This window comes from Dryobates pubescens, chromosome 40, assembly GCF_014839835.1.
Source record: "Dryobates pubescens isolate bDryPub1 chromosome 40, bDryPub1.pri, whole genome shotgun sequence".
NCBI classification, from domain to species: domain Eukaryota; kingdom Metazoa; phylum Chordata; class Aves; order Piciformes; family Picidae; genus Dryobates; species Dryobates pubescens.
Genome location: NC_071651.1, coordinates 414221 through 436367, shown reverse-complemented (window position 1 = coordinate 436367; position 22147 = coordinate 414221). Strand labels below are relative to the sequence as shown.

Here is a 22147-nt window from a genome sequence, read left to right as displayed (position 1 = left end):
CCGCCAATCCGCGCCCGGGGGCGGGGGGGTCCCGGGGCGGCGGGGGGCGTGTGTGGGGGGTGCCCCGGTGCTGCCGCCGCATCCCGCCGTGATCCGGGGGGGCTGCCCGTGAAGGATACGGCCCCGAGCACCCCGGGGCGCCGCCGGAGCGCGGCCCCGTTCCATCCCCCCCCCCCCCGCCGCAGCCGCCGAGCTCCGGCGTCCAGTGCCAAGGACAGGAGGGGTGGGGGAGGGGGCAGCAGCCCCCGAGGCTGGGCAGCAGGGGGGAGGTCACCCCCGAACCCCCCCGCCCCAACCCCCCTCCCCCCCGGCCGCTCCCCCCCCGCCGCAGGACTCAGGAACACTCCGCAGGCTTCAGCTCTTTATTGGGGGGGGACAGAGACACGCGCGGGAGGGACCCCCCCCAGCCTTGCAGCCCCCCCCCAGCCTTGCAGCCCCCCCCCGGGGCCGTTCCCCACGGCCAAAGACCCTCCCCCAACCCCAGGGGGCAGGCAGAGCCCCCCCGCGGTGCCAGCAGGAGGGGCTGGGGGGGGTCGTGTGTGTGTGTCCCCCCCGCGGGCATGAGGCTGGCAGGGGCCTGGCACAGGTGGTGGTGCCAGGGGCAGAGAGGATCCCAGGTGGAGCAGCCCCAGGCTGCCCTCAGCTCACAGATGCTGGCTCCAGGCTCCCGTTGGCAGCTGCCCCCCAGGGCTGGGCAGAGGCCTCCGGTGCCAGCTGCTGGGGACCCTGCTGGGGGCAGAGAGGGGCAGGGCTGGGCACGGTGCCACCCTGCCCCCCACAGGGGAGGGCCAGCCCGGGGCTGCTGTCACTCCCACCCCTGCTGGCAGCCCCCGGGGGGTGCCAGGGCAGTGCCAGGGCAGTGCCAGGGCAGCAGGAGAGGCTTCCTGTGGGCTCCTGCTTGAAGCCAAAGGCTACAGCAAGCCAAAGGCTTTCAGTCAGGGCCTGGGGGGGGGGCAGGGGGAGGTGGCACAGCCCAGGGTTGGGGTCCCCTTGAGCCTGGCACTGGGCTCCCCAGCAGGGCAGAGGTGCCAGAGGGCAGCAGGGGCAGAGGTGGTGACACAGGGCACGGGGGGGGCACAGAGGGAGGAAGGTCCAAGTGAGACCCAGGAGCTGGCAGCTGCCCTGGGAAGCCCCCGGGGGGGGGAACAGCCCCCAGCCCCCCACCCCCCCCAGGGCCACCTGAGCCACACACAGGGAGGCTGACCCCGAGCCCCCCACCCCCAGCACCACCCACACCCTGTGCTGGGGGGGGGAGGGGCAGGTGGGGCCCTTCTCCCTCCTCCCCCCCCTCAGCTTCAGGCACACCCAGAGCCGGGGGGGGCTCCCCCGGGGCAGCCTCGGGACCCCCCCCCGGCAGTACCTGTGCTGGGAGCTCAGCTGCAGCCTGGGTGCCCGGGGGGCAGAGGGGGGCAGAGGAGGGTCCTCTGTCCACTGCTGCCGCCTGGGGGGGCTGGGGGGGCTCCTCCAGGGCCAGGATGTCTATGGGGGCCTCAGCCACCTCCCGCAGGGACTGGTCCAGGCCAGGGTCGAAGAGCAGAGGGGAGGGAGGGCACTGCAGCCCATCCCCCACCACGTCCAGGTCCTAGGAGAGAGGAAGAGGAGCAGCTCACCCCCGGGGGGCCCAGAGGTGCCCCCTGGCAGAGGCCTGGCAGAGGCCTGGCAGCCCTTCCCCAGCCCCCCCCCCCGGCTGCCTCCTGCTGCCTGCCCAGGCCAGAGGCTGGGGGGAGTCCTGCTGGGGTCCCAAAGCAGCTCCCAGGGACCCCCCAGCAGCTCCCAGGGACCCCCCAGCAGCTCCCAGGGACACTGCAGCAGCTCCCAAGGGCCCCAGAGCAAGTCCCAAGGACCCCCCAGCACCTCCCAAGGGCACCCCAACAGATCCCAGGGCCCCAGAGCAGCCCCCAGCCCCCCCCAACAGCCCCCAGCCCCCCCTGAAGCAGCTCTCAGGGATTTTGGGCTCGGTGTCCACCCAGAACAGCAAAATCATCTGGGGATTGAAGGGGGGGAGGGGGGGGGAGGGGGGGGGGGAGGGGAATCCTCCTTTAAGGCAGCCCCTAAGCAGGGACCGAAATGAGCAGAGCCCTGCTGGAGGGGCAGCCCCCAGCCCCTCCCCCCCCTGCAGCCTTCCCAAGGGTCTCTCCCTGCCCCCCCTGCTCCACCCCCAAGCCAGGCAGGGAGGAGCTGTGCTGGGAGGCTGCCCCCAGCATGGGGAGAGGGCACAGGGCGAGGGAGGGCCTGGGGCTGCAAGGGGAAGGCTCAGACTGGAGGGGAAAAAGCTTCAGAGCCCGACCCAGGCTGCCTGGGGGGGGGATGGATGCCCCAGGGGGGGGATACCCCAGGGCTGACCCCAGCCCAGCTCAGCTCAGGGCTGCAGGGGGCCTGGGAGGTCTCTCCCCCTCCCCCCCCAGAGGGGCAGCTGCCACCTCCGAGGGGTGACAACAGCTAAAGCTGCCAGGGAGGGCTGCGGGCAGGGCTGGGCACCCCCGCGGGGCCGGGGGGGGCAGCACTCACGTCGCTGAACTCCAGGGGCAGGCTCTCGCTGGGCTGCAGCTCGGCGGCGCTCAGGTACAGGTCGCTGGGGGCAGCCTGCAGCGCCGGGGGCACGGCCAGGCCCTGCTCGGGGACGTAGAGCTGCGGCGGCAGCCGCAGGTGCAGCGGGCAGCAGGGCTCCTCCGAGAGGCTGACGGCCACCGGCTTGCTGCAGGGAACCTCCTCCGAGCCCTGGCAGGGCTTGAAGAGGGTCTGGTTGGCGTCCTGGCAGATGTCTGGGGCGGGGGGAGGCGGTCAAGGCAAACCCCTGGCAGGGCAGGAGCGGCAGGAGGGTCCCGGGGGGGCTCCAGGAGGCTGCTGTTGGGTTGGGGGTTGCAGGAGGCAGCACGGCAGGGCCTGGGGCACTCAAACCCCCTGCCGAATGGGGGTGGGGGGCTGGGTGAGAGGGGCTAAAGGAGCACAGGAAGGGACACCTGGAGCTGCCCTGGCTCTGCTTCCAAGCCCTCTGCCATGGGCTGGGATGATATCCAAGACCCCTCCCCAAAACACCACCCCCCCCCCCAAGCCAGCTCCTTCCATGAGTGCCAGGGCAGGGGGCTTGGAACTGGATGATTCTCCAGGTCCCTTCCACCCCAACCCCCTCTGCCCTCTGTGAGACCCCAGCCCCAGAAAGTGCTGCTAAAACCTTCCCCCCCAGCCCCCCCCAGGCTTCTGCCAGGTCAGGAGAGCCTGGATCCCAGAGCCACCTCCCAGCCACAAGAGCCTCCCCCAGGGGGGCTGGGAGCTGAGGCTGGAGCCCAGCTAAGAGCCCTGAGGGATGCTCAGGCTGGGAGGGCAGCAGAGGCCAGGGGCTCAGGGCTGGGCTGCAGGGAGGGCTGCAGAGCCCAGGGGCTCAGGGCTGGGCTGCAGAGCCCAGGGGCTCAGGGCTGGGCTGCAGGGAGGGCTGCAGAGCCCAGGGGCTCAGGGGTGGGCTGCAGGGAGGGCAGCAGAGCCCAGGGGCTCAGGGCTGGGCTGCAGGGAGGGCTGCAGAGCCCAGGGGCTCAGGGCTGGGCTGCAGGGAGGGCTGCAGAGCCCAGGGGCTCAGGGCTGGGCTGCAGAGCCCAGGGGCTCAGGGCTGGGCTGCAGGGAGGGCAGCAGAGCCCAGGGGCTCAGGGCTGGGCTGCAGGGAGGGCTGCAGAGCCCAGGGGCTCAGGGCTGGGCTGCAGACCACCCCCCAAGCCCAGCAGCACCTCCTGCACCCAGCTGGCTGCACAGGCCCCAGGCTGCAGGGCAGCAGTGCAGGGCTGCAGCTCCTTCCCTTCCCCACTGGAAGGAAGCTCAGTTCCTGCCAGAGGTGCAAAGAGGATTTCCTGCCCCCAGTCCCCAGCAGCAGCTCTGCTCCCAGGGCCTGCTGCTGCCATCAGCTCCCAGCCCCCTCCAGCAGCTGCCTCCTGCTGCAGGGCTGGGGGCAAGCAGCTGAGGCTGTGCCCAGGGGCAGGGGCTGAGGCCAGGGCAGCCTCCTGGCTCTGCACCAAGGCCTCCCCAGCACCAAACCCACCCTCCAGAGCCCAGCCCAGAGGCTCTGCCCCCCACCCCCAGGGCAGATGTGGTGAGGGGGAAAATGCCTCAGCAGCAGGGGGGGGGAAGGCAGATTTCCATCTCCCTGCTCCAGCTCTGACTGCAGCAGCAGCAAAGGGGACAGAAAAAACCCCAAGCCAAGCCTGAAAGTGCTGAAAGCTGACCCAAAAACCACCCCCCGGGGGGGGAGCTCCACCTGGAGCCCACCTGGGAGAGGAGGAGAGGAGGAGAGGAGGAGAGGAGGAGAGGAGGAGAGGAGGAGAGGAGGAGAGGAGGAGAGGAGGAGAGGAGGAGAGGAGGAGAGGAGGAGAGGAGGAGAGGAGGAGAGGAGGAGAGGAGGAGAGGAGGAGAGGAGGAGAGGAGGGGAAAAGAGCTGAGCAGGGCAGGGCAGGGCAGGGCAGGGCAGGGCAGGGCTGAGCTGGGCAGGGCTGAGCTGGGCAGGGCAGGGCAGGGCTGAGCTGGGCAGGGCAGGGCAGGGCAGGGCAGGGCTGAGCTGAGCTGAGCTGAGCTGAGCTGAGCTGAGCAGAGCAGCGCTGGGCAGGGCAGGGCAGGGCTGGGCCAGGCAGGGCAGGGCAGGGCAGGGCTGGGCAGGGCAGGGCAGGGCAGCCCAGCTGGGATTGCTGCTGCCTTTCCAGCTGTGTCCTCCTGCAAAGCAAACAAAGCCCCCGGAGAGCCTCCCCCCAGCCCCCCCCCCCGGGGCAGGCACAAAGCTGAGCAGCCTGCAGATGTCATCAGGGCCCAGCAGGGGCCTGGGCTCGGTGTGGCAGGGAGCTGCCAGCTCTGGGGCTGAGGAGATCCAACCTGGCTCCTTCCCCCCCCCCCCCAGCCTGCCCCCCCAAGGGGAGGCAGCAGCAGCACCTCAGAGCCTCCTGGAGGGGCAGCTCCTGCCCTGGTTCTGGCTCCTGCAGGGATGTGGCTGGCAGGAACCAAAGGCAGCTTCCTGCCCTCCCTGCACAGAGGCTGCCAGCTTCAGACACAACCCCAGGAGCTCAAACAAACCAACCAGAGCTCATCCTGCCCACTCCCCACCCCCAACCCCCCCCCCAGGGCTGCCAGCACTGCTCTGGGACCCAGCACTGCAGCTCCCACCCCATCCCCAGCCTGCTCCTGGGCTCCCACTGCAGCCACCCAGGGCAGTGGCTCCCACCCCGGGGTTGGAGGTCCCTAGCCTGGGGAGGGGGATCCCAGGGGGGGGCTTCCCCCAAGAGCTGAGGCCACCCAGGCAGCACCTTGAGGCTGCTCACACAGCTCTGAGCCTTCCAGAGGGCAAAGGGAGCCCTGAGCTGGTCCCATGGCAGCCCCAGGCAGGCCTGGAACTGTTCCCTCCCCCTGGCAGCTGCTCCCTGGGCAGGCTGCAGCAGCCCCAGATCTGCTCCCACACACATCCCCCACACCAGGAGCTCTCAGCCCCTGCTCAGGGCAGCTGCTGGCACCCAGAGCCAGGCTCCTCCCTGCCCCCAGGCACAGCCAGCAGCAAGCTGCTGCCTCCCCTGGCCCCCAGGAGGTTGCCCTGTCCCTGGGGGCGACTTGGCCTCCCCGGGGGGGGGATGCTGTGGGCTGGTGACACAGGGAGGGAGCTCTGCCTGGGGCCCCCTGAGGTCCCCTGCCCCCGGTGGGGCCCTGCCCACCCCCCTGGGAGGGTCTGGGGTGGTGAAGGAAGCACCAGAAGGGAAGCAGGGGAGGGGCAGCCCAGGCTCTGTGTCTCTCCCACACGAATTGGTCACCCCCCAGGGGCAGGGAGCACCAACAGACCACCAGGGAGAAGCTTCCTCTGGGCTCCTGTTTGAAACCAGCAGCTACAGGGCAAGCTGCTGGCCTTGATTGAGGGCCAAGGGCAGGCAGGGGAGGAGGAGGAGCTGGCAGCAGAGGGCAGAGGCAGAGGCAGCCGAAGGATACGGAGCAGGCAGTGCCTGCTGAGCGGCAGGGAGGGCCTGGAGCACCTCACATCGTCCACAAAGGCCAAGCAGCGCTGGCTGGAGCGGGTGGTGTGGGCCTGGGGGGCAGAGAGAGGCCCTCAGGCTGGGGCTGCAGCCCCCTGCCTCCCCAGGCAGCCCTCCCACAGCCACACAAGCCCCAGGCTCCTGCCCCCCAGCCAGGCCAAGCCCTCAGCTCCTCTCAGCAAGACCTCCTCAGGTCCTGCCCCCTGCAGCTTCTGCTGAGCAGAGCTGAGAGGAGCCAGGGCCAGGCCCAGCCTCACCTCCAAGCCTGAGGCTCCTCAGCCTGATCTGCCAAGGCCTCAGCTCCTCAGCACAGCCTCAGGCTCAGCCTTCAGCTCACAAGAGCTTCCCAAGCCCCCTCCCCAGCTGTGCACAGCCCCTGCCAGAGCAGGAGAGCTTCCCAAGCCCCCTCCCCACCCATGCACAGCCCCTGCCAGAGCAGGAGAGCTTCCCAAGCCCCCTCCCCACCCATGCACAGCCCCTGCCAGAGCAGGAGAGCTTCCTAAGCCCCCTCCCCAGCTGTGCACAGCCCCTGCCACAGCAGGAGAGCTTCCCACATGGACAGGGAGAAGTTGGACATCACTTCCCAAGCCCCCAAGCAGGTCCTGCCAGCTGCCCCCCCAGGAGGCAGCCTCAGGTTGCTGAGGGTGCCTGGATGGGGAAAAAGGGGAAGGGGGGAAAAAAGGGGAAGGGGGGGATAAAGGGGAAGGGGGGAAAAAGGGGAAGGGAAGGGGGCGAGGGGGGCAGACCCCGCGGGTGGCAGGCAGCTGCCGCGGGCAGGGCCGGTACCTGCTGGGCAGTGCCATCGCTGGCCAGCAGGCGGCGCTCCCGCAGCTGCCGGTGCAGCAGAGCCTCCACGCCGTAGCGCTGCCGGTACCGCCGCAGGCACTTCAGCCGCCGCAGGCTCTCCCGCTCCTTGGCCAGCAGCCCCTCGGGGCCGGTCAGGAGGCTGCTGCCTGGGGGGGGGCCACGGGGAAGGGGGTCAGGAAAACCCTCCCCTGCCCCCTCCCCCTCCCTCCCCTGCCCCCTCCCCCTCCCTCCCCTCCTGCTCAGCTCCTTGGGTGCCAAGAGGCAGCCGGGGAGGGCCCCGGGGGCGGCGCAGAGGTCACAGCGACCGAGGGAGGGTCAAGGAGGCTGCAGCCTGAAGTGCAGCCCAGGCCCTCCCTGCTGGCAGGGTGCTGGCAGAGCCCCGGGATGCCAGGCTGGCAGTGCCCTGGGATGCCAGGCTGGATGCCAGGCTGGCAGTGCCCCGGGATGCCAGGCTGGCAGTGCCCCGGGACGCCAGGCTGGATGCCAGGCTGGCAGTGCCCCGGGATGCCAGGCTGGCAGAGCCCCGGGATGCCAGGCTGGATGCCAGGCTGGCAGTGCCCCGGGATGCCAGGCTGGCAGTGCCCTGGGACGCCAGGCTGGATGCCAGGCTGGCAGTGCCCCGGGATGCCAGGCTGGCAGTGCCCCGGGACGCCAGGCTGGATGCCAGGCTGGCAGTGCCCCGGGATGCCAGGCTGGCAGTGCCCCGGGACGCCAGGCTGGCAGAGCCCCGGGATGCCAGGCTGGCAGAGCCCCGGGATGCCAGGCTGGCAGAGCCCCGGGATGCCAGGCTGGCAGAGCCCCGGGACGCCAGGCTGGCAGTGCCCCGGGACGCCAGGCTGGCAGAGCCCCAGGATGCCAGGCTGGCAGAGCCCCGGGATACCAGGCTGGCAGTGCCCCGGGACGCCAGGCTGGCAGTGCCCCGGGACGCCAGGCTGGCAGTGCCCCGGGACGCCAGGCTGGCAGTGCCCCGGGATGCCAGGCTAGCAGTGCCCCGGGATGCCAGGCTGGCAGTGCCCCGGGACGCCAGGCTGGATGCCAGGCTGGCAGAGCCCCGGGACGCCAGGCTGGCAGTGCCCCGGGATGCCAGGCTGGCAGAGCCCCGGGATGCCAGGCTGGCAGAGCCCCGGGACGCCAGGCTGGCAGTGCCCCGGGATGCCAGGCTAGCAGTGCCCCGGGATGCCAGGCTGGCAGAGCCCCGGGACGCCAGGCTGGCAGTGCCCCGGGACGCCAGGCTGGATGCCAGGCTGGCAGTGCCCCGGGACGCCAGGCTGCAGCTCCTCTGCTATGGGGGACAGGGGCTGGGGGGAGTGCAGCCTGCAGGGGGAGGCCTCAGAGCTGCCTGGCAGTGCCCAAAGGGACCCTGCAGGAAGGCTGCAGAGAGGCTTTGGCTGAGGGAGTCTGAGCCAGGCCGGGGGGGGAAGGGTTTGGGGCTGAGGGACAGCAGGGTGAGGCTGGAGCTGAGGAAGAAGAGGGAGGGGAGGCTCTGGCACAGGGAGGCTGTGGCTGCCTCCTCCTTGGGGGTGTTCAAGGCCAGGCTGGGTGAGGCCTGCAGCAGCCTGGGCTGGGGGGATCTGGAGGGTCTCCTGGTTCCAAGCCCTGATGGCTTTGCCCATGGCAGGGGGCTTGGACCTTGGGGGTCTCCAAGGTCCCTTCCAAGCCAACTCACTCTGTGAGGCCCTGAGCACCCTGCCCCGGGGGGAGGTGCCTGGGGCTGGCTGACCCTGGAGGTGCCTCCCAAGCCTGGGAGGCCTGGGTGGGAGAGGCAGGGAGGCTGCAGCAGGTACTTGCCCATGGCCTCATGCTCTGCCCTGTGGCTGTGCAGGAACCTTCTCTTCTTCTCCTTCAGGAGGTGCTGAAGCCTCTTGAACTGATCGATGTAGAGCGACTGCAGCCGGATCAGCTTCTCCCTCATGATCAGAGCCACCTCCTCTGCTGTGTACACCCCAGCATGCCTGCAAGAGCCAGGGGGGAGGCCTCAGAGGGTCCCCTGGGGCCTGGGTCAGCAGAAAGCTGGGGCTGGAGGAGCAAGCAGGAGGTGAGGGGGTCCCAAAGCTCGGCCGCAGCCCTCCCAGAGGGTTGGGTCGGAAGGGGCCTGGAAGATCTTCCACCAGCCCAGGGCCTGCTCCAGGCCTCATCCAACCCCTTCAAGGTCTCCCCCCCACCCCAGCACCACCTCCTGTGGCCCACAGCACAAGCTGAGCACAGCCCTGGGCCTCCCCCAGGGGCTGGGCCTCACTTCAGGGGGTCCTCCTGGTCGCTGTCGATGCTGTCGGCCTCGCTGTCGGGGTCCCCCCTCCAGGTCTGCTCCACAGTCAGAGGCTCCTGCTCCCCATCACTCCAGCTGTCCTCCTCTGCCAGGGCAGGCAGCCAGCTCAGGCCCTGCCAGGGGGCTGGCCTGGGCAGGACCTCAAAGAGCAGGCAGCTCCCAAGCCCCTGCCCTGGGCAGGGACAGCCCCAACCAGCCCAGGCTGCTGCAGGCCTCATCCAGCCTGGCCCTGAGCTCCTCCACAGCCTCCCTGGGCAGCCTGCTCCACGTTGTGCCTTCTGATGCTCTCCAGCTCAGGCTCTGGGCTCCTGCCTTTTCCTGCCCTTCTGGTGCCCTCAATCACCTCCAGAGGTCCCTTCCCCACCCCCTCCTGGGGGTCCCTTCCCCACCCCTCTGACCCTGCTGGCCCTGCAAGGCAGGGAGCTGAGGCAGCTCTGAGAGGCAGCAGCAGGCACTGCCCCAGGCAGGAGGGAAGCAGCAACCAGGGCAGGGGACAGAGCCCTGCAGGGCTTTGCTCTGCTGGCACAGCTGAGGGGAGGCAGCCTGGGGCCTGCAGAGCATCATCTGCATCCCCCCCCCCCTGCCCCCCAAGCCCCTCTGGGACCTCTTTTCCAGGGGCTTTCAGATGTGGTATTCTGGACAGGCCCTGCCAGGAGGGGAGCATCACCCCCAGCCCCCCAGGAAGCATTCCTCCCCCCCCCAGCCCCTTCAGCAGGCAGTATCCCCCCCCTTCCCAGCCCCCCCAGGAGGCAGCACCCCCCCCAGCCCCTCCCCCAGCCCCCAGCTCTCACCCAGGGCCCTGCTGGCTTCGCTGCGGCTGTCGGCAGCCTGGGCCCCCAGCTCCCCCCGGGCGTAGGAGCTGAGCTGGCAGAGCAGAGCCTCTCCCATGGGGCCAGCAGGAGACTTCTTCATCTGGGCCTGCAGGGCCAGGCTGTGCCTCCAGGCATGCTCTGCACAGAAGGAGGTGCTGCAGGGCAGGGGGAAGCCGGCAGCTGCTCACAACCGTGGCCCCTGGGCCTGGCGCCCCCGGCCCCAGCTCCCTGCCCAGCCCCCCTGCAGCCTCCCCCCAGCTGCTGCCAGGCAGCCCCAAGGACTGAGCAGCCCCAACCCTCCCAGCCTGGCCACAGGGGAGAGGCTCTCCAGCCCTCTGCTCATCTTGGTGGGCAGCATCCTCCCTCTGGAGGCTCTCTGGAGTAGCAGAGGGGCAGAATCCTCTCCCTGGGGTAGCAGAGGGGCAGAATCCTCTCCCTGGGGTAGCAGAGGGGCAGAATCCTCTCCCTGGGGTAGCAGAGGGGCAGAATCCTCTCCCTGGGGTACCAGAGGGGCAGCATCCTCCCTCTGGAGGCTCTCTGGGGTACCAGAGGGGCATCATCCTCCCTCTGGAGACTCTCTGGGGTACCAGAGGGGCAAAGCAGGAGCTGGGGGGGTGGGGGGGGGTCACTCACCCATCCTTCTTCTCTGCCTTGGGGGCAGCGTTGGGACACCTCCTCCCGTTCTTGGTGGAGACATAGCTGCACTGCTTGAAAGGGGCACTCCTGTCCTCCAGGATGTGCTTGATGCAGAACTCCTGCCCCTCCAGGCGGGGCTGGGAGCACTGCCGCTGGCTGAAGGCGCAGGAGAGAGGCTCCTGCGGGCGCGGCCCCGGCGTCAGGCGGCCCCGGCTGGAGGGCAGCACGTGGATCCGGATTCGGTTCATGCCCACGGAGCCGCCCCGGAGGCGCAGAGCAGGCGGCGGAGCTCGACCTGCAGCGGGGAAACACAAGAAGAAAGTAAACCAACTGGGGGGAGAAAGGAGGAGGAGGCAGAGCAGCTACTGAGGCACCGCAAGGAAAGGCTCTGAGCCCCTCCCGGCTCACTGCACCTTCCCTCCGGGGGGGTCTGAAGTCCCTCCCGGTGCCGGGGGAGCCCTCGGAGCCCCGCAGCAGCCCCCAGGCCCCTGCCCACACGGGGCACCGTCCCAGCTCACCTCAGCTCGCAGGGCTGGCAGCGCAGGGGCAGGGGGGGGAGCAGGGGAGAGGCGTCCCGGAGGCAGCCCTCGACCCCCCGCGGCCGCAGCGCGGAGCCCACCGCCCCCCCCCCCCGCCCGGGCATCCCCTCGGGGCGCGGCGCTGGCTCCCGGTGCCAGGCTCCGGCACGGATCCGCGGCTCCCGGCGCCCATGCCTGCTGCCGCTCTCCGTTCCGGGGGTCCCCGGTTACGGCTCCCCCCCCCCCCCCCCCCGCACGTGCTGCGCCGCCCGCCCCGCGCACGCGCAGCGGCTGCCGCCCGCCCGCCCCGGCGCCGCCATTTTGTCCTCGGGCGGCGAGCGTAAGGGGCGGGGGGGGAGGGGGACACCCGGGCGGCGCTGCCCGAGCGGAGGACGGGAACAGAGCTAGGCCCCAGGGCGGCGCGGAGCGAAGGGGCCCCGGCGGCGCGCGCGGGTAGCGGCGGCGAAGCGCCGAAGGGAGCCGGCGGAGGGCGGGCGGCGCCGCCGCCGCCATCTTACCTCGCAGCTGCACGGCCTCCTGTGGCCCCGCCGCACGCCCCGCCCCTCCGCCCCGCCGGCCAATCCGCGGAGAGCGCGGGCTGGGCGGTGCCGCACGCGGTCGGTCGAGGCCGCTGTCACTCCGCAGGGAATGGGCACGCCTCCTGCGGGGGTCACGTGAGGGCGGCGCGGCGGGAAGGGGCCACGTGGGCGCGGGGGCACCGGGGCTGCTGCGGCCCCGAGGGAGGGACGGAGGGCAGACGGCGGCGGCGGCTTTGGGCAGGCAGGAACACCGGGTAGGCCCAGGAGCACCAGCTCGGTCCCAAAGCACTGCCTGGAGGAGCCACGAGTCCCTCCCCGTTCTACCCCATCCCCTGCCGCTTTCCCGGGGCTGCTCGAAGCCTGACGTTGCTCCCGTGACGGGTTAAGGGCAAAGGCAGAACCAGAACGACCTGGGAGCAGCCAGCTGCAAGGCAGAGCCTGGAGTTTGCTAGGAACCCCAAACCAGCTTCTGCCCTCACCAGCTCCTGTGGATGCTCCCCACAGCAGGCAGCCCTGGGCCTAGGTGCCCTCAATCCCACCCCAGACACCCCCAAAACGCCACTGCAGGAGGGGAGCAGGGCACGAGGGCAGCAACGGGACCCACAGCCACCTGCAGCAGCTGGATCTAGCCCCACCAGCCCCTAATCCCCCCTCCTTCTTGCCCCAAGAAACTCCTGAACCCACTTTTTACCCCCAACAGCCGGAGGGGAACCACCCCACAGCCCTCCCTCCCCATCCCAGAACCCCCAATCTGGGACCCCCCCGCTTTCAGCCACCCCCAGACTCCAAATGAGCAAAGCACTGAAGGTATAAGTTACTGCTTAAATTATTTGTAAAACCTCTTCAATTTCCTGTGACATATTTTAAATACCTCCCCCAAGAACCACCACCAACCACCAGCCCCCCCCCGAGGGTGTGAGGGGCAGGAGGGCTTCCGTTCCAGCAGGGCCAGAGCCCAGCACTAACTGGAAGTTGATGGAGGGGGAGGGGGCGGGGAAGGCAGGGGGAAGGAGGAAAGGAGCAAAAGGAAGAGAGAAAGGGAATTATCCTTTCACAGCTTCGCTACCTCCACGCTGGAAACAGCAATAATAAAAGGGAGGAGATAGTAAAATAGTTCTTGGTGAGGCAGTGGAGATCCAACAAAGCCCTTTCACAGCCCCCACAGCCCCCTCACCACCACCCCCCTCCCTTCCAAGGGCAGCCCAGGGGGTGAAGGGGGGGTGGGGGAGGGGTTTGGGCTCAGTAGTAGAAAGTGGAGGGGGGGGGGGGAGGGGGGCGGGGCAGAGGGGGGAGGAGACTTTTATTTGGGGAGAGGAGGGAGCGGAGGAGGAGGTTCTGAGGGCAGCGGGGGAGGTCTGGGCTTGTCCGTGGTGGTGGCAGCTCTGGAGCCGCCTGCAGCCCGGGCGGCGCCCAGCTCCCCGTACGAGTGGAACTCGAAGTGAGGGGGCTGGGTGGGCTGCATGCCCTGGGCACTCAGCAGCGAGTGCAGCATGTTGACTGTATCCTGGTAGTCACTGGCCTGGCTGGCACTGTGCCCGTTGGCCCCCGGGGGCACCTTGTCCGCTTTGCCGTGGGGACCGCCCCTGGCTTTGGCAGCCTGGGGCAAGGGGAGGCTGCCGCCGGGCTCCGAGCCGTGCCCCGCCAGGTGGGCGGCCCCGGGGAGGTGTGGGTAAGGGAAGGGCAGCCCAGCGGGGCCCTTGGAGGCTTTGCTGACTTTGGGTTGGTGCTCGTGGGCGGCGGCGGCGGCCACCACCTCCTCGGGCAGCTGGCGCTTGCGGGAGGCCGGCAGGGGGCCGTAGCTCTTGTGGGGCGCGGCGCCGGGCTGGCCGCCGTGCTTGGAGTCACTCGGCCGCTTGCCGGGCAGGCCGCTGGGGCCGGCGGCCGGCGGCGCCGGGTGCAAGTGTTTGTGCGAGTGGTGGTTGTGGTGGTGGTGGTGGTGGTTGGCGGCGTGGCCCTTGTGCTTCTCCTTGTGCTCGCGGCCCCTGCCGCCGCCGCCCTCCTCGGCCGGGCCGTGCCGCTCGCCGCCCGGCGCCGCCCTGATCCGCATCTTCAGCTCCTCCTGCTTGCAGGGCAGAGGCCTCTCCCCGCCGGCCGCCGGCAGCCTCAGCTTGGGGGCCGAGGCTTTGTCAGGCTTCTCGGGGCCGCCGGGAGGCCGCTCGGGGTTGTCGGCGGCGCCCGGCGGGGGCTTGAGGGCGGCGGCGTTGCCGGCGGCCTCCTGCTGCACCTCCCTCTCCCTCTGCTGCTGCACCAGCAGGTTCTGGGCGGCGTAGGCGTACTGGGAGCGGACGTTGGCCTCCATGTTCTCCAGCTGCCTCTTCTGCGCCGCCAGCTCCTCGGCGTGCTTGGCTCTGTACTCCTTCAGCGACACCTTGGCCGCCGGCGCGTTCTTCCCGCCCGGCTTGGGGTAGCCGTCCTGCTGCTGCTGCTGCTCGGGAGCGGAGGAGGAGGAGGAGGAGGAGCAGCCCTCGTTAGTCCTGTGGCTCTGGCCCAGCTCCAGCTTGGCTGGAGGGTGCCAGTGGTCAGGGTGGGAGACGTCGGCCGCGGCGGGCTGCTCGCCGGGCGAGTCGGAGGCGGCCGGCAGGGAGGGCCCGGCGGCGGCGGCGGAGGAGGAGGAGGAGGAGGTGGACATGCTCATGAGGCCTGCAATGTTCATGTCTGAGCTGTTGTTCCTGGAGATCATGTTGAGGATGGTCTGCTCCGACAGGCTCTCCTCGTCCCCGTGCTCGTCAGGCTTCGACTTGCGGGCTGCCTGAGAGGCCTGGGAGGAAAGCAGGGAGTGGGTCAGGCTGGGGCTGCGGCAGGACACAGCCCAGCAGCTGCCCCTCCAAGGCAGGAGCCCAGCTAAGGGAAGCTTGAGGAGGGCAGATTAAGACTGGAGCAAGAAATTCCCTCCAGTGAGGGTGGGGAGACCCTGGAAGATGTTGCCCGGGGCAGGGGGTCCCTGGAGGGGTTTGAGGCCTTGAGCAGCTTTGGCTGGTGGAAGATTGAAGATCATCCAGTTCCAAGCCCCCTGCCATGGGCAAAGCCCATGGCAGGGGGCTTGGAACTGGATGATCTTCAAGGTCCCTTCCAACCCAAGCCATTCCATGAGTCCACCCTGCCCCCATCCCTCCCCTCAACAGGCAGCAGGGTGGCTGAAGACCCAAGGCCTGCAGAGAGTTCATTCAGCAGAGCCTGGCTGGAGCCCTGCAGCCACTGTGGCATTGTCACCCTGGAGCTGCTCAAGCCAGCCTGGTGCTGCTCCCAGGAGCCAGCAGAGCCTGTGCCACCCCTTCCCTCCTCCTCCTCCTCCTCCTGTGCCCACCCCCCCCCCCAGCAGCTCCTCACCCTCCAGTTCCTGATCCGTTTCAGCCTGCTGGGAGTCTTCTCGAGGATCTGCAGGAACTCATGAGTCAGCTCTGCAGGGGAGACACAAAACCCCAAGCCAGGAAGAGGTCAGAGGTGGGCAGAGCAGCACAGCTCCAGCAGGGCAACTCCCTCCTGGCTGCTTGAGCTTGGAGCCGCTGCAGGAGGAGGGCAACTGCCTGGAACCAGGAGCTCTGAGCACCTCTGCCAACCCCAGCTCACTGCCTGCCCTCTGCCAGCTGGTGGCACCATGGAAGGTGCTGCTGCTGCACTGCAAACCTTGGCGAGCCCTGGGGCCCAAGTGAAGCAGCAGGGCCCAGCAGCAGGGCCAGCAGCAGCAGGGCCAGCAGCAGCAGGGCCAGCAGCAGCAGGGGCCCAGCAGCAGCAGAGGGCCAGCAGCAGCAGGGCCAGCAGCAGCAGGGCCAGCAGCAGCAGGGCCAGCAGCAGCAGGGCCAGCAGCAGCAGGGCCAGCAGCAGCAGGGCCAGCAGCAGCAGGGCCAGCAGCAGAGGGCCCAGCAGCAGAGGGCCAGCAGCAGAGGGCCAGCAGCAGAGGGCCAGCAGCAGAGGGCCAGCAGCAGAGGGCCCAGCAGCAGCAGGGCCAGCAGCAGCAGGGCCCAGCAGCAGCAGGGGCCCAGCAGCAGAGGGCCCAGCAGCAGAGGGCCCAGCAGCAGAGGGCCCAGCAGCAGAGGGCCCAGCAGCAGAGGGCCCAGCAGCAGAGGGCCCAGCAGCAGAGGGCCCAGCAGCAGAGGGCCCAGCAGCAGAGGGCCCAGCAGCAGAGGGCCCAGCAGCAGAGGGCCCAGCAGCAGAGGGCCCAGCAGCAGAGGGCCCAGCAGCAGAGGGCCCAGCAGCAGAGGGCCCAGCAGCAGAGGGCCCAGCAGCAGAGGGCCCAGCCCAACCACCCCCCCAGAGGCCAAACCCAAAGCCAGCAATGCCAGAACCCTTTTGGTGCTTGGCTTGGGGCTGTTTGTTGGGGGGTGGGTGAAGAACCTCTCCCCAGAACTCACCATCCAGGAGCTCCAGGGTCACTGTGCCATCCACATACTCCCACCAGTGCTTCCCATCCGTGGAGACTGGGATCTCCCAGTTGGACCACTTGCAGGCCAGGTGGATGCAGACACAGGCCACGACTGGGGGGGTGTACTGCAGGCTGAAGGTGGTCAGGTGCAGGCTGATGGCAGCAGGCAAGGGGCAGAGAGAAAGAAGGAAGCTCTGAACTCCCCCATGCCTGCCCCTCAGCTCTCACAGCACCACAGGATGTGGTCAGGGGCTTGGAAGGGACCCCCAGAGATCATCAAGCAACTCCTCTGGTGGGCACCATGGGGAGCAGTGACTATGCCAAGGCCAGGCCTGGTCACCAGCTCCAACCCAAACCAGCTCCATTCCCTCCCTCCCCCCCAGTTCTTTCCCTTCCACATCACCACCAGCAGTTTCCACATCCATGCCTCTGATCCAGGCAGCAGCTCCTGGGAGCTGCCTGGAGCTGGCAGGCCAGGAGTGGCACTCCCAGACCATCACAACCCCCAGGGGCTGGGTCCCCCACCCAGACCTCTCCAAGAGGAATCCTTTCAAGAGCCAAGCCCCTGTCCTGCAGGCCAGCCAAGGCTTCCCTTGTCTCTCCCAACACCTTCTGCCTGCAGCCAGCTGCCCCTTTTCTCCCCTTCCCCTCCAGCTCAGCCTCCCCTGGGGCACAGATTCTGTCTGCTGCCAAATTGAGAGGGAGAAATTCTCCCCAGCCAGGCTCTGAGCAAGCCACAGCCCTGTCCCAAACCAACCTTTCTGGGTTGGGTTTGGGGTTTTTCACTTTCCCAGCTCAGTGAAGCTCCTTTGGAGCAGCAGCAGCCTACAGGAGGAAGGGTTCCCTACTCTCCCTCTGTCTCTCTGAGCCACCCACCACACAACCCCCAGGAGCTGCCCAGTGCCCCAGGGGTCACCAGCAGCACATCTCCTCCAGGTAAGAGCCTCTGCTAATGCCTCAGGTGGGAGATAATAACCTGTTGGTGGCCATGAAGTAGGAAGTTTGGGCCAAGTCCTTGCTGGCTGCAAGAGGAAAGAAACAAAGAAAAGGCAAAAACCCAGAGGTTAGTCTGCAGGTCCTGGCAGGGAGCAGCACAAGAACCATGAGAGGCCCTCCCCAGCACCCCCCCAGCACCCCCCCAGCACGGCCCAGAGGGAGACCAGGAAGCACTGAGCAGGGCTGGGAGCTGCTCAGCAGAGCCACACAAAGCCCCTGGGCACTGCTGGAGCTTCCTCACAGAGCAGCTGGGGGGGGAAGGCTGCTGGCTTGGCCCCCACAAGGTCCTCCCACAGCTCTCCCCCAGCAAAGGGAGGGCTCCCCAGAGGTGCAGGTGGCAGGGGGGGGCCCCAAGGCCTGGCACTGCCCAAGGCCTGGCACTGCCTTACCTCTCACCAGCTGTGTGCACTTCACCACGTGGGTGTGGGGGTGGTCGATGGTGATCTCAAAGCCTGCAGGGACACAGACAAGAGGCCATGAGAGGCCACAGCACAGCCTGCCCCTGCTCCTGGCTTCCTGCTCCTGGGGGTGGGGGACACACAAAGCCTTCTCCCCTGCCTTCCTACAGCCCCTCCTTGGCTCTCTGATGCTCAGAGGCAAGCAGGTGACAGAGAGGAGCTCAAGGTTCCTGTAACCAAGAAGAAGACTCAAAGAATAACCAAAGCTCTCCAGTCCCAAAAGCTGAAGGTCATTGCTGCCTCCAGGCCTCCCCAGCAGCTAAACCACTTCTGAGCTTGGAAAGGACCTCCCTGAGAACAACAAAACAGCTGCTCAAGGGCTGTGAAAAAATAGGAGGAGGACAAAAATCCTCTTCCAGCAGCTTTGGGAGGAAGGAGACCCCCAAGGGCATCTGCTCAGAGGGATTTCTCTCACCCAAAAAGGCTAAGAGGAAGCAGACTGCTGCCCTTTGATGCAGCCTGCAGGGCTCCAGGCTCCTCAAAAGCTCAACCCTGGGCCTCAAGTTGTTGTTTTTTTTCCCCCACCCCTCCCCTTCAAGCCTGAGAGTTTTGAGCTTTCCAAACCATCCCAGTGGCTCCATGTGGGCAGCAGATTTGCCTCTTCCCCCACTGCAGAAGGCTCTGGAGCAGCTGGGAAGGGCCAAAAAAAAAAGCAGCCCCCAAAAAGAAGGCAACTGAGGAACCAAGGAGTTGCACAGCTGAGCTCAGGGCTCCACCAAGGGCTGTGGGTGAGACCCAGTGCCCACCCTCACCCCTTCCAGGGGGGCTCCAAGCAAGCCAGGAGTACCAAAGCCTCCTGCAGGGTTTTGGGCTGGGCACTCAGGTCCCTAAGGGCTGCCTCTGGAATGGAACATGGGTTAGGAGACAAACCTGCAGCAAGGCACAGGAGGCTGCAGCCCAGCAGCTGCAGCCCTGCAGGCAGCCTCCAAAGACCCCAGAAAAGGGTTGGGCTGAGGCTTTTTGGTCTTCATTGCTGCTCTCTGAGCACAACATTCAGAGCAGAACATTCACTTCCAGCCTAGGTTGTGTTAACCATCTCCCAGAGCAAACTGCTTCCTGGCCACAGGCCCAGAGCATCCTGCCCAGGAGGCCCCAGGGAGCTGCCCCAGGAGTGCCAGGGGAGGGTTGTGCCCCACAAGTGCCAGGGGAGCTGCCCTGCCCTGCCCCAGGAGTGCCAGGGAAGGGTTGTGCCCCACAGAGTGCCAGGGAAATTGCCTTGCCCCATGGGGGCCCAGGGGAGTGTTCTGCCCCACAGAGTGCCAGGGGAGCTGCCCTGCCCCACAGGAGCACAGGGAGCTGCCCTCTCCTGCCCCACTGAGTGCCAGGGAAGCTGCCCTGCCCCATGGAGTGCCAGGGGAGTGTTCTGCCCCCCAGAGTGCCAGGGGAGCCACCACCTCCAATAAGCCCAGGGAACTATCCTGTTCCTCAAAGCCCCTTGGAGGCCTTCAACCAACACCAAACCCCTGCTGGGGTGGAGGGGGAGGGGGGAGGGGAGGGGAAGGAAACCACAAGAGAAAAAAATATTAAAAATAATAATAATAAAAAAAAAAAACTGAAGCCAAACTTCCAGACTTTGGATTGCTCTGAGCACTGGGGAGGAAGCTGCTGCCAGCTGAGAAATGGGAGGCTAAAAAGGCAAAACCAACAATGACACCCAAAAAAGGGGAGAAAAAATGGGGAAAAAAGGGGAGACAGGAAAGGGAAGGGAGGGAAAAGGGAGACAGGAAAGGGAAGGGGGGGAAAAGGGGAGACAGGAAAGGGAAGGGGGGGAAAAAAGGGAGACAGGAAAGGGAAGGGAGGGAAAAGGGAGACAGGAAAGGGAAGGGAGGGAAAAGGGAGACAGGAAAGGGAAGGGAGGGAAAAGGGAGACAGGAAAGGGAAGGGGGAAAAAAAGGGAGACAGGAAAGGGAAGGGGGAAAAAAAGGAGACAGGAAAGGGAAGGGGGGGAAAAAGGGGAGACAGGAAAGGGAAGGGGGGGAAAAAGGGGAGACAGGAAAGGGAAGGGGGAAAAAAGGGGAGACAGGAAAGGGAAGGGGGAAAAAAGGGGAGACAGGAAAGGGAAGGGGGAAAAAAAGGGAGACAGGAAAGGGAAGGGGGAAAAAGGGGAGACAGGAAAGGGAAGGGGGAAAAAAAGGGAGACAGGAAAGGGAAGGGGGAAAAAGGGGAGACAGGAAAGGGAAGGGGGAAAAAAAGGGAGACAGGAAAGGAAATAAGAAGAAAGGGGGAAAAGGGGGAAAAAAGGAAAAAAGAAGGAAAAAAAGGGAAAAAAAGGGGAAAAAGGGGGAAGGATAAAAGAGAAAAAAGGGGAAAAAAACCACAAAAAAAAAAGGGAAAAAGCCCCCCAAAAACCACAACCCCCCCAAAAACAACTGCAGAGTTTGGCTGCTGTGCAGCTGCTCTCCTGGCCTGCAGCTGTGGGCAGCTGTGGGCAGCTGTGGGGCTCGGGGGGGGCAGCCCGGCGGCTCGGAGACACTTACCCAGGGTCTGCAGTATTATGCTCTCTAGAATGACCAGGTCTTGGGCTTGCTGCAGGTAAGCCTGGGGTTGAGAGGACAGGCAGGTTACTCAGGCTGAGGCACTCTGGGAGACAAGCCTGCACATCCCTAACAGCCCTTTGTTTGGGGGGGAGGGGGTGGTTTAGGGGGGGGGGTTCCCCTCCCCCCCCCCCCTCAAGGAGGCCTTGGGACAAAAAAAAAAACAACCATAAAAATATCTGAAGCCAAAGACAAAGCTCTCTGCTGCTCTGCACTGGGGGAAACTGCCACAGAGTGCCCCTGCCAGGAAAGGGAAAGCAGAGTGCTTGGGGAAGGGGAGGGTGGGGGGCACACACACATACACCCCCCCCCCCATGCCCCTGCTGCCAGAGCGTTGCTAAGGGACAGCTGCTTGGGGTGGGGGGGACACAGGGTGGTCCTCTCCTGGGCCCTGCTCCCCCCAGCACTGCCCAGGGTGGCTCCAGGAGCAGTGCAGGAGAGGAGTCAGCTGCTGGTTCAGGGGCCTGGGGGTTTTTGGGGGTCTCTTGAAGCTTCCCTGGATAAAAGCTGCCCCTTCCCAGCAGGGCAGAGAGGCTGGGTGGGCAACCAGCAACCTCCTCCCAAAGCAGGGGTGGGGGCAGCACAGGACCACACCAGGCAGCACCACCTCCTGCCCTGCCACAGGCACCACTCAGACACAGCAGCAGCCCCCCACCAGCCCCCTCCCCAAGCAGCCCCCCAGGCAGACAGCCCTCACACAGCACATCCCAGCCACGTCTGCAGCAGCGCAGCAGAGGAGAAGAGGAGAGAGGTTTTGGTCCAGAGCAGGAAAGGGGAAACAAACCAACCAACCAAACCAACTTACTTCTGCTGAACAGAAGCCCAAAGAAACCCAAACAAAAAAGCTCTTGGCAGTGAGTGCAAGAGCAACAGACTTGGGAGAGCTGCTGCTGCCCAGCCCAGGGCCCAGCTGCTTCGCTGGAGAGCAGCAACTGCTGAGCCTGGTGGCAGGAGAGGCTGAGGCTGTGCAGCTCAGGGTGCAGCTGGCTTCCACCATCCCTTCCTCGTGCCTCTGCTCCTCCACCTCACCACTTACCTCACTCTTGGTGTCTAGAGGAGTTTCCTGGTGATGCAGACAGGCATTTGCTACCTTGATTACGTGCTCCAGCTTCCGAGGCTGCTCCTCCACCTTGGCTGCCAGGAAGAGAGCTGCTGGCACCACTGACTGCAAAGCAGAGCATTGGGTCTGGTTTTGAGACCTTACCAAGCCCGAGGTGGAAGCAAAGAAAGGAGCCCAAAGCCTCACAGCTAACCCCAAAGATTCCTTGAAGGAAACAAAGTTCATGCAAGTTCATCAGGAGGGGGTAAAAAAAGGTCCCTGGGAACAGACACAAACAACTCCTCCCCTCTCCAGTCCCACTCCCCGAGGTCAGTCCCACAACGGTGGTCCTCAGGCTGGCTGCCAGGCAGCAGCAGGAGCAGGGCTGGGGGGTCCCCAGTGCCTCCCTCCCCCTCCAGATCCCAGCACACTTACGTTCCTGTGGAACTGGGTGAAGGACTGCACCATGTAGAAGCGATGCATGTACACGATGGCTGTGTTGATGGTCAGCTGCGAGCTGGTGGGGCGGTTAAGGACACAAACAGCCCCAAACGCGATCTCTCAAGCTCCTTCACACCCCACCGCCACCGGCCCGGACTCTCCTCGCTCCTCCAAAACGGCTCTGCTCCTTCTCGCTCCCGGGCCCAGCTCCCCCGGCTCCCGGGACGGGCTCAGCTCTCCCCGCTCCAGTAACGGCCTCGCTCTGCCCGCGACGGCCCGCACCTGGCCTTCCCCGCACCCCAGCAGAGTTCTCCCCACTCCCTACAGGGCCTCACTCTCTCCGCGGCCGGGCCCGGCTCCACCTTCCACGCTCGCCGGCACAACTCTGCCCCCACACCCCGAAAGCGCCCGGCTCTCCCCCACGGCCAGGCCCGATCCTCCCCACACCCAGACCCGTCTCTCCCCGCTCCCAGGGCCAGGGCCAAGGGCCGGGCCCGGGCCCGCCTCTCCCCGCCCCGCGGCGGCGATACCCAGGCGCCAGGCCGCGCGGCCTAGCAGGGCCGGATACACGTTGAGGCGCTGCCCCATGTCCTGCAGCAGGTTGGCCGCCTGCTGCCGGTACGAGAGCTCCTTGTCGGGGTCGAGCCCGGCGCGCCGCGAGGGGCTGCGGTCCAGCTGCTCGCGGGTGAAATACCAGCGCCGCCCCGCCGCGCCGCCGGCCCCGCCGCCCGCCGAGGCCTCCATGGCGATCTGCGCC

At 67.1% G+C, this 22147-nt stretch overlaps 2 protein-coding genes and 1 non-coding gene across 3 annotated transcripts; all 3 read right to left on the bottom strand.

The window, feature by feature from the left end:
* Positions 1-354: 354 nt before the first annotated feature.
* On the bottom strand, positions 355-10798 carry KANSL2 (KAT8 regulatory NSL complex subunit 2). Its single transcript, XM_054177335.1, has 9 exons — positions 10503-10798; positions 9849-10024; positions 9028-9142; positions 8576-8743; positions 6771-6933; positions 5941-6037; positions 2509-2762; positions 1433-1582; positions 355-360 (listed from the first exon to the last, which is right to left on the bottom strand). Exons 1-9 carry the CDS (start codon positions 10751-10753, stop codon positions 355-357), a joined length of 1380 nt encoding a protein of 459 aa, XP_054033310.1. The 5' UTR covers positions 10754-10798.
* On the bottom strand, positions 5741-5876 carry LOC128899166 (small nucleolar RNA SNORA2/SNORA34 family). Its single transcript, XR_008463054.1, has one exon. It is a non-coding gene; the product is annotated as a small nucleolar RNA SNORA2/SNORA34 family (small nucleolar RNA).
* A 2054-nt stretch (positions 10799-12852) lies between the features above and the next one.
* CCNT1 (cyclin T1) lies at positions 12853-22147 on the bottom strand. The gene is made up of 9 exons (XM_054177377.1): positions 21959-22147; positions 21385-21466; positions 20947-21075; positions 19854-19914; positions 17308-17370; positions 16899-16944; positions 15912-16075; positions 14890-14960; positions 12853-14320 (listed from the first exon to the last, which is right to left on the bottom strand). The coding sequence occupies exons 1-9, from the start codon at positions 22132-22134 to the stop codon at positions 12863-12865; spliced, it is 2250 nt and encodes a 749-aa protein (XP_054033352.1). The 5' UTR covers positions 22135-22147; the 3' UTR covers positions 12853-12862.

What these genes read in the sequence shown, in the direction of transcription:
- KANSL2 (XM_054177335.1), bottom strand. Translation starts at nt 10,753, where the DNA reads ATGAACCGAATCCGGATCCACGTGCTGCCCTCCAGCCGGGGCCGCCTG. An exon ending in CGAAGCCAGCAGGGCCCTGG is followed by an intron (nt 9,143 to 9,848) that starts GTGAGAGCTGGG and finishes CTGCCCTGGCAG; the next exon opens with AGGAGGACAGCTGGAGTGAT. An exon ending in CAGCAGGCACTGCCTGCTCC is followed by an intron (nt 2,763 to 5,940) that starts GTATCCTTCGGC and finishes CCCCCGCCCCAG; the next exon opens with ACATCTGCCAGGACGCCAAC.
- CCNT1 (XM_054177377.1), bottom strand. Translation starts at nt 22,134, where the DNA reads ATGGAGGCCTCGGCGGGCGGCGGGGCCGGCGGCGCGGCGGGGCGGCGC. An exon ending in CTCTAGACACCAAGAGTGAG is followed by an intron (nt 19,915 to 20,946) that starts GTAAGTGGTGAG and finishes TCTCAACCCCAG; the next exon opens with GCTTACCTGCAGCAAGCCCA. An exon ending in GACCCTGGAGCTCCTGGATG is followed by an intron (nt 14,961 to 15,911) that starts GTGAGTTCTGGG and finishes TCTCCCCTGCAG; the next exon opens with AGCTGACTCATGAGTTCCTG.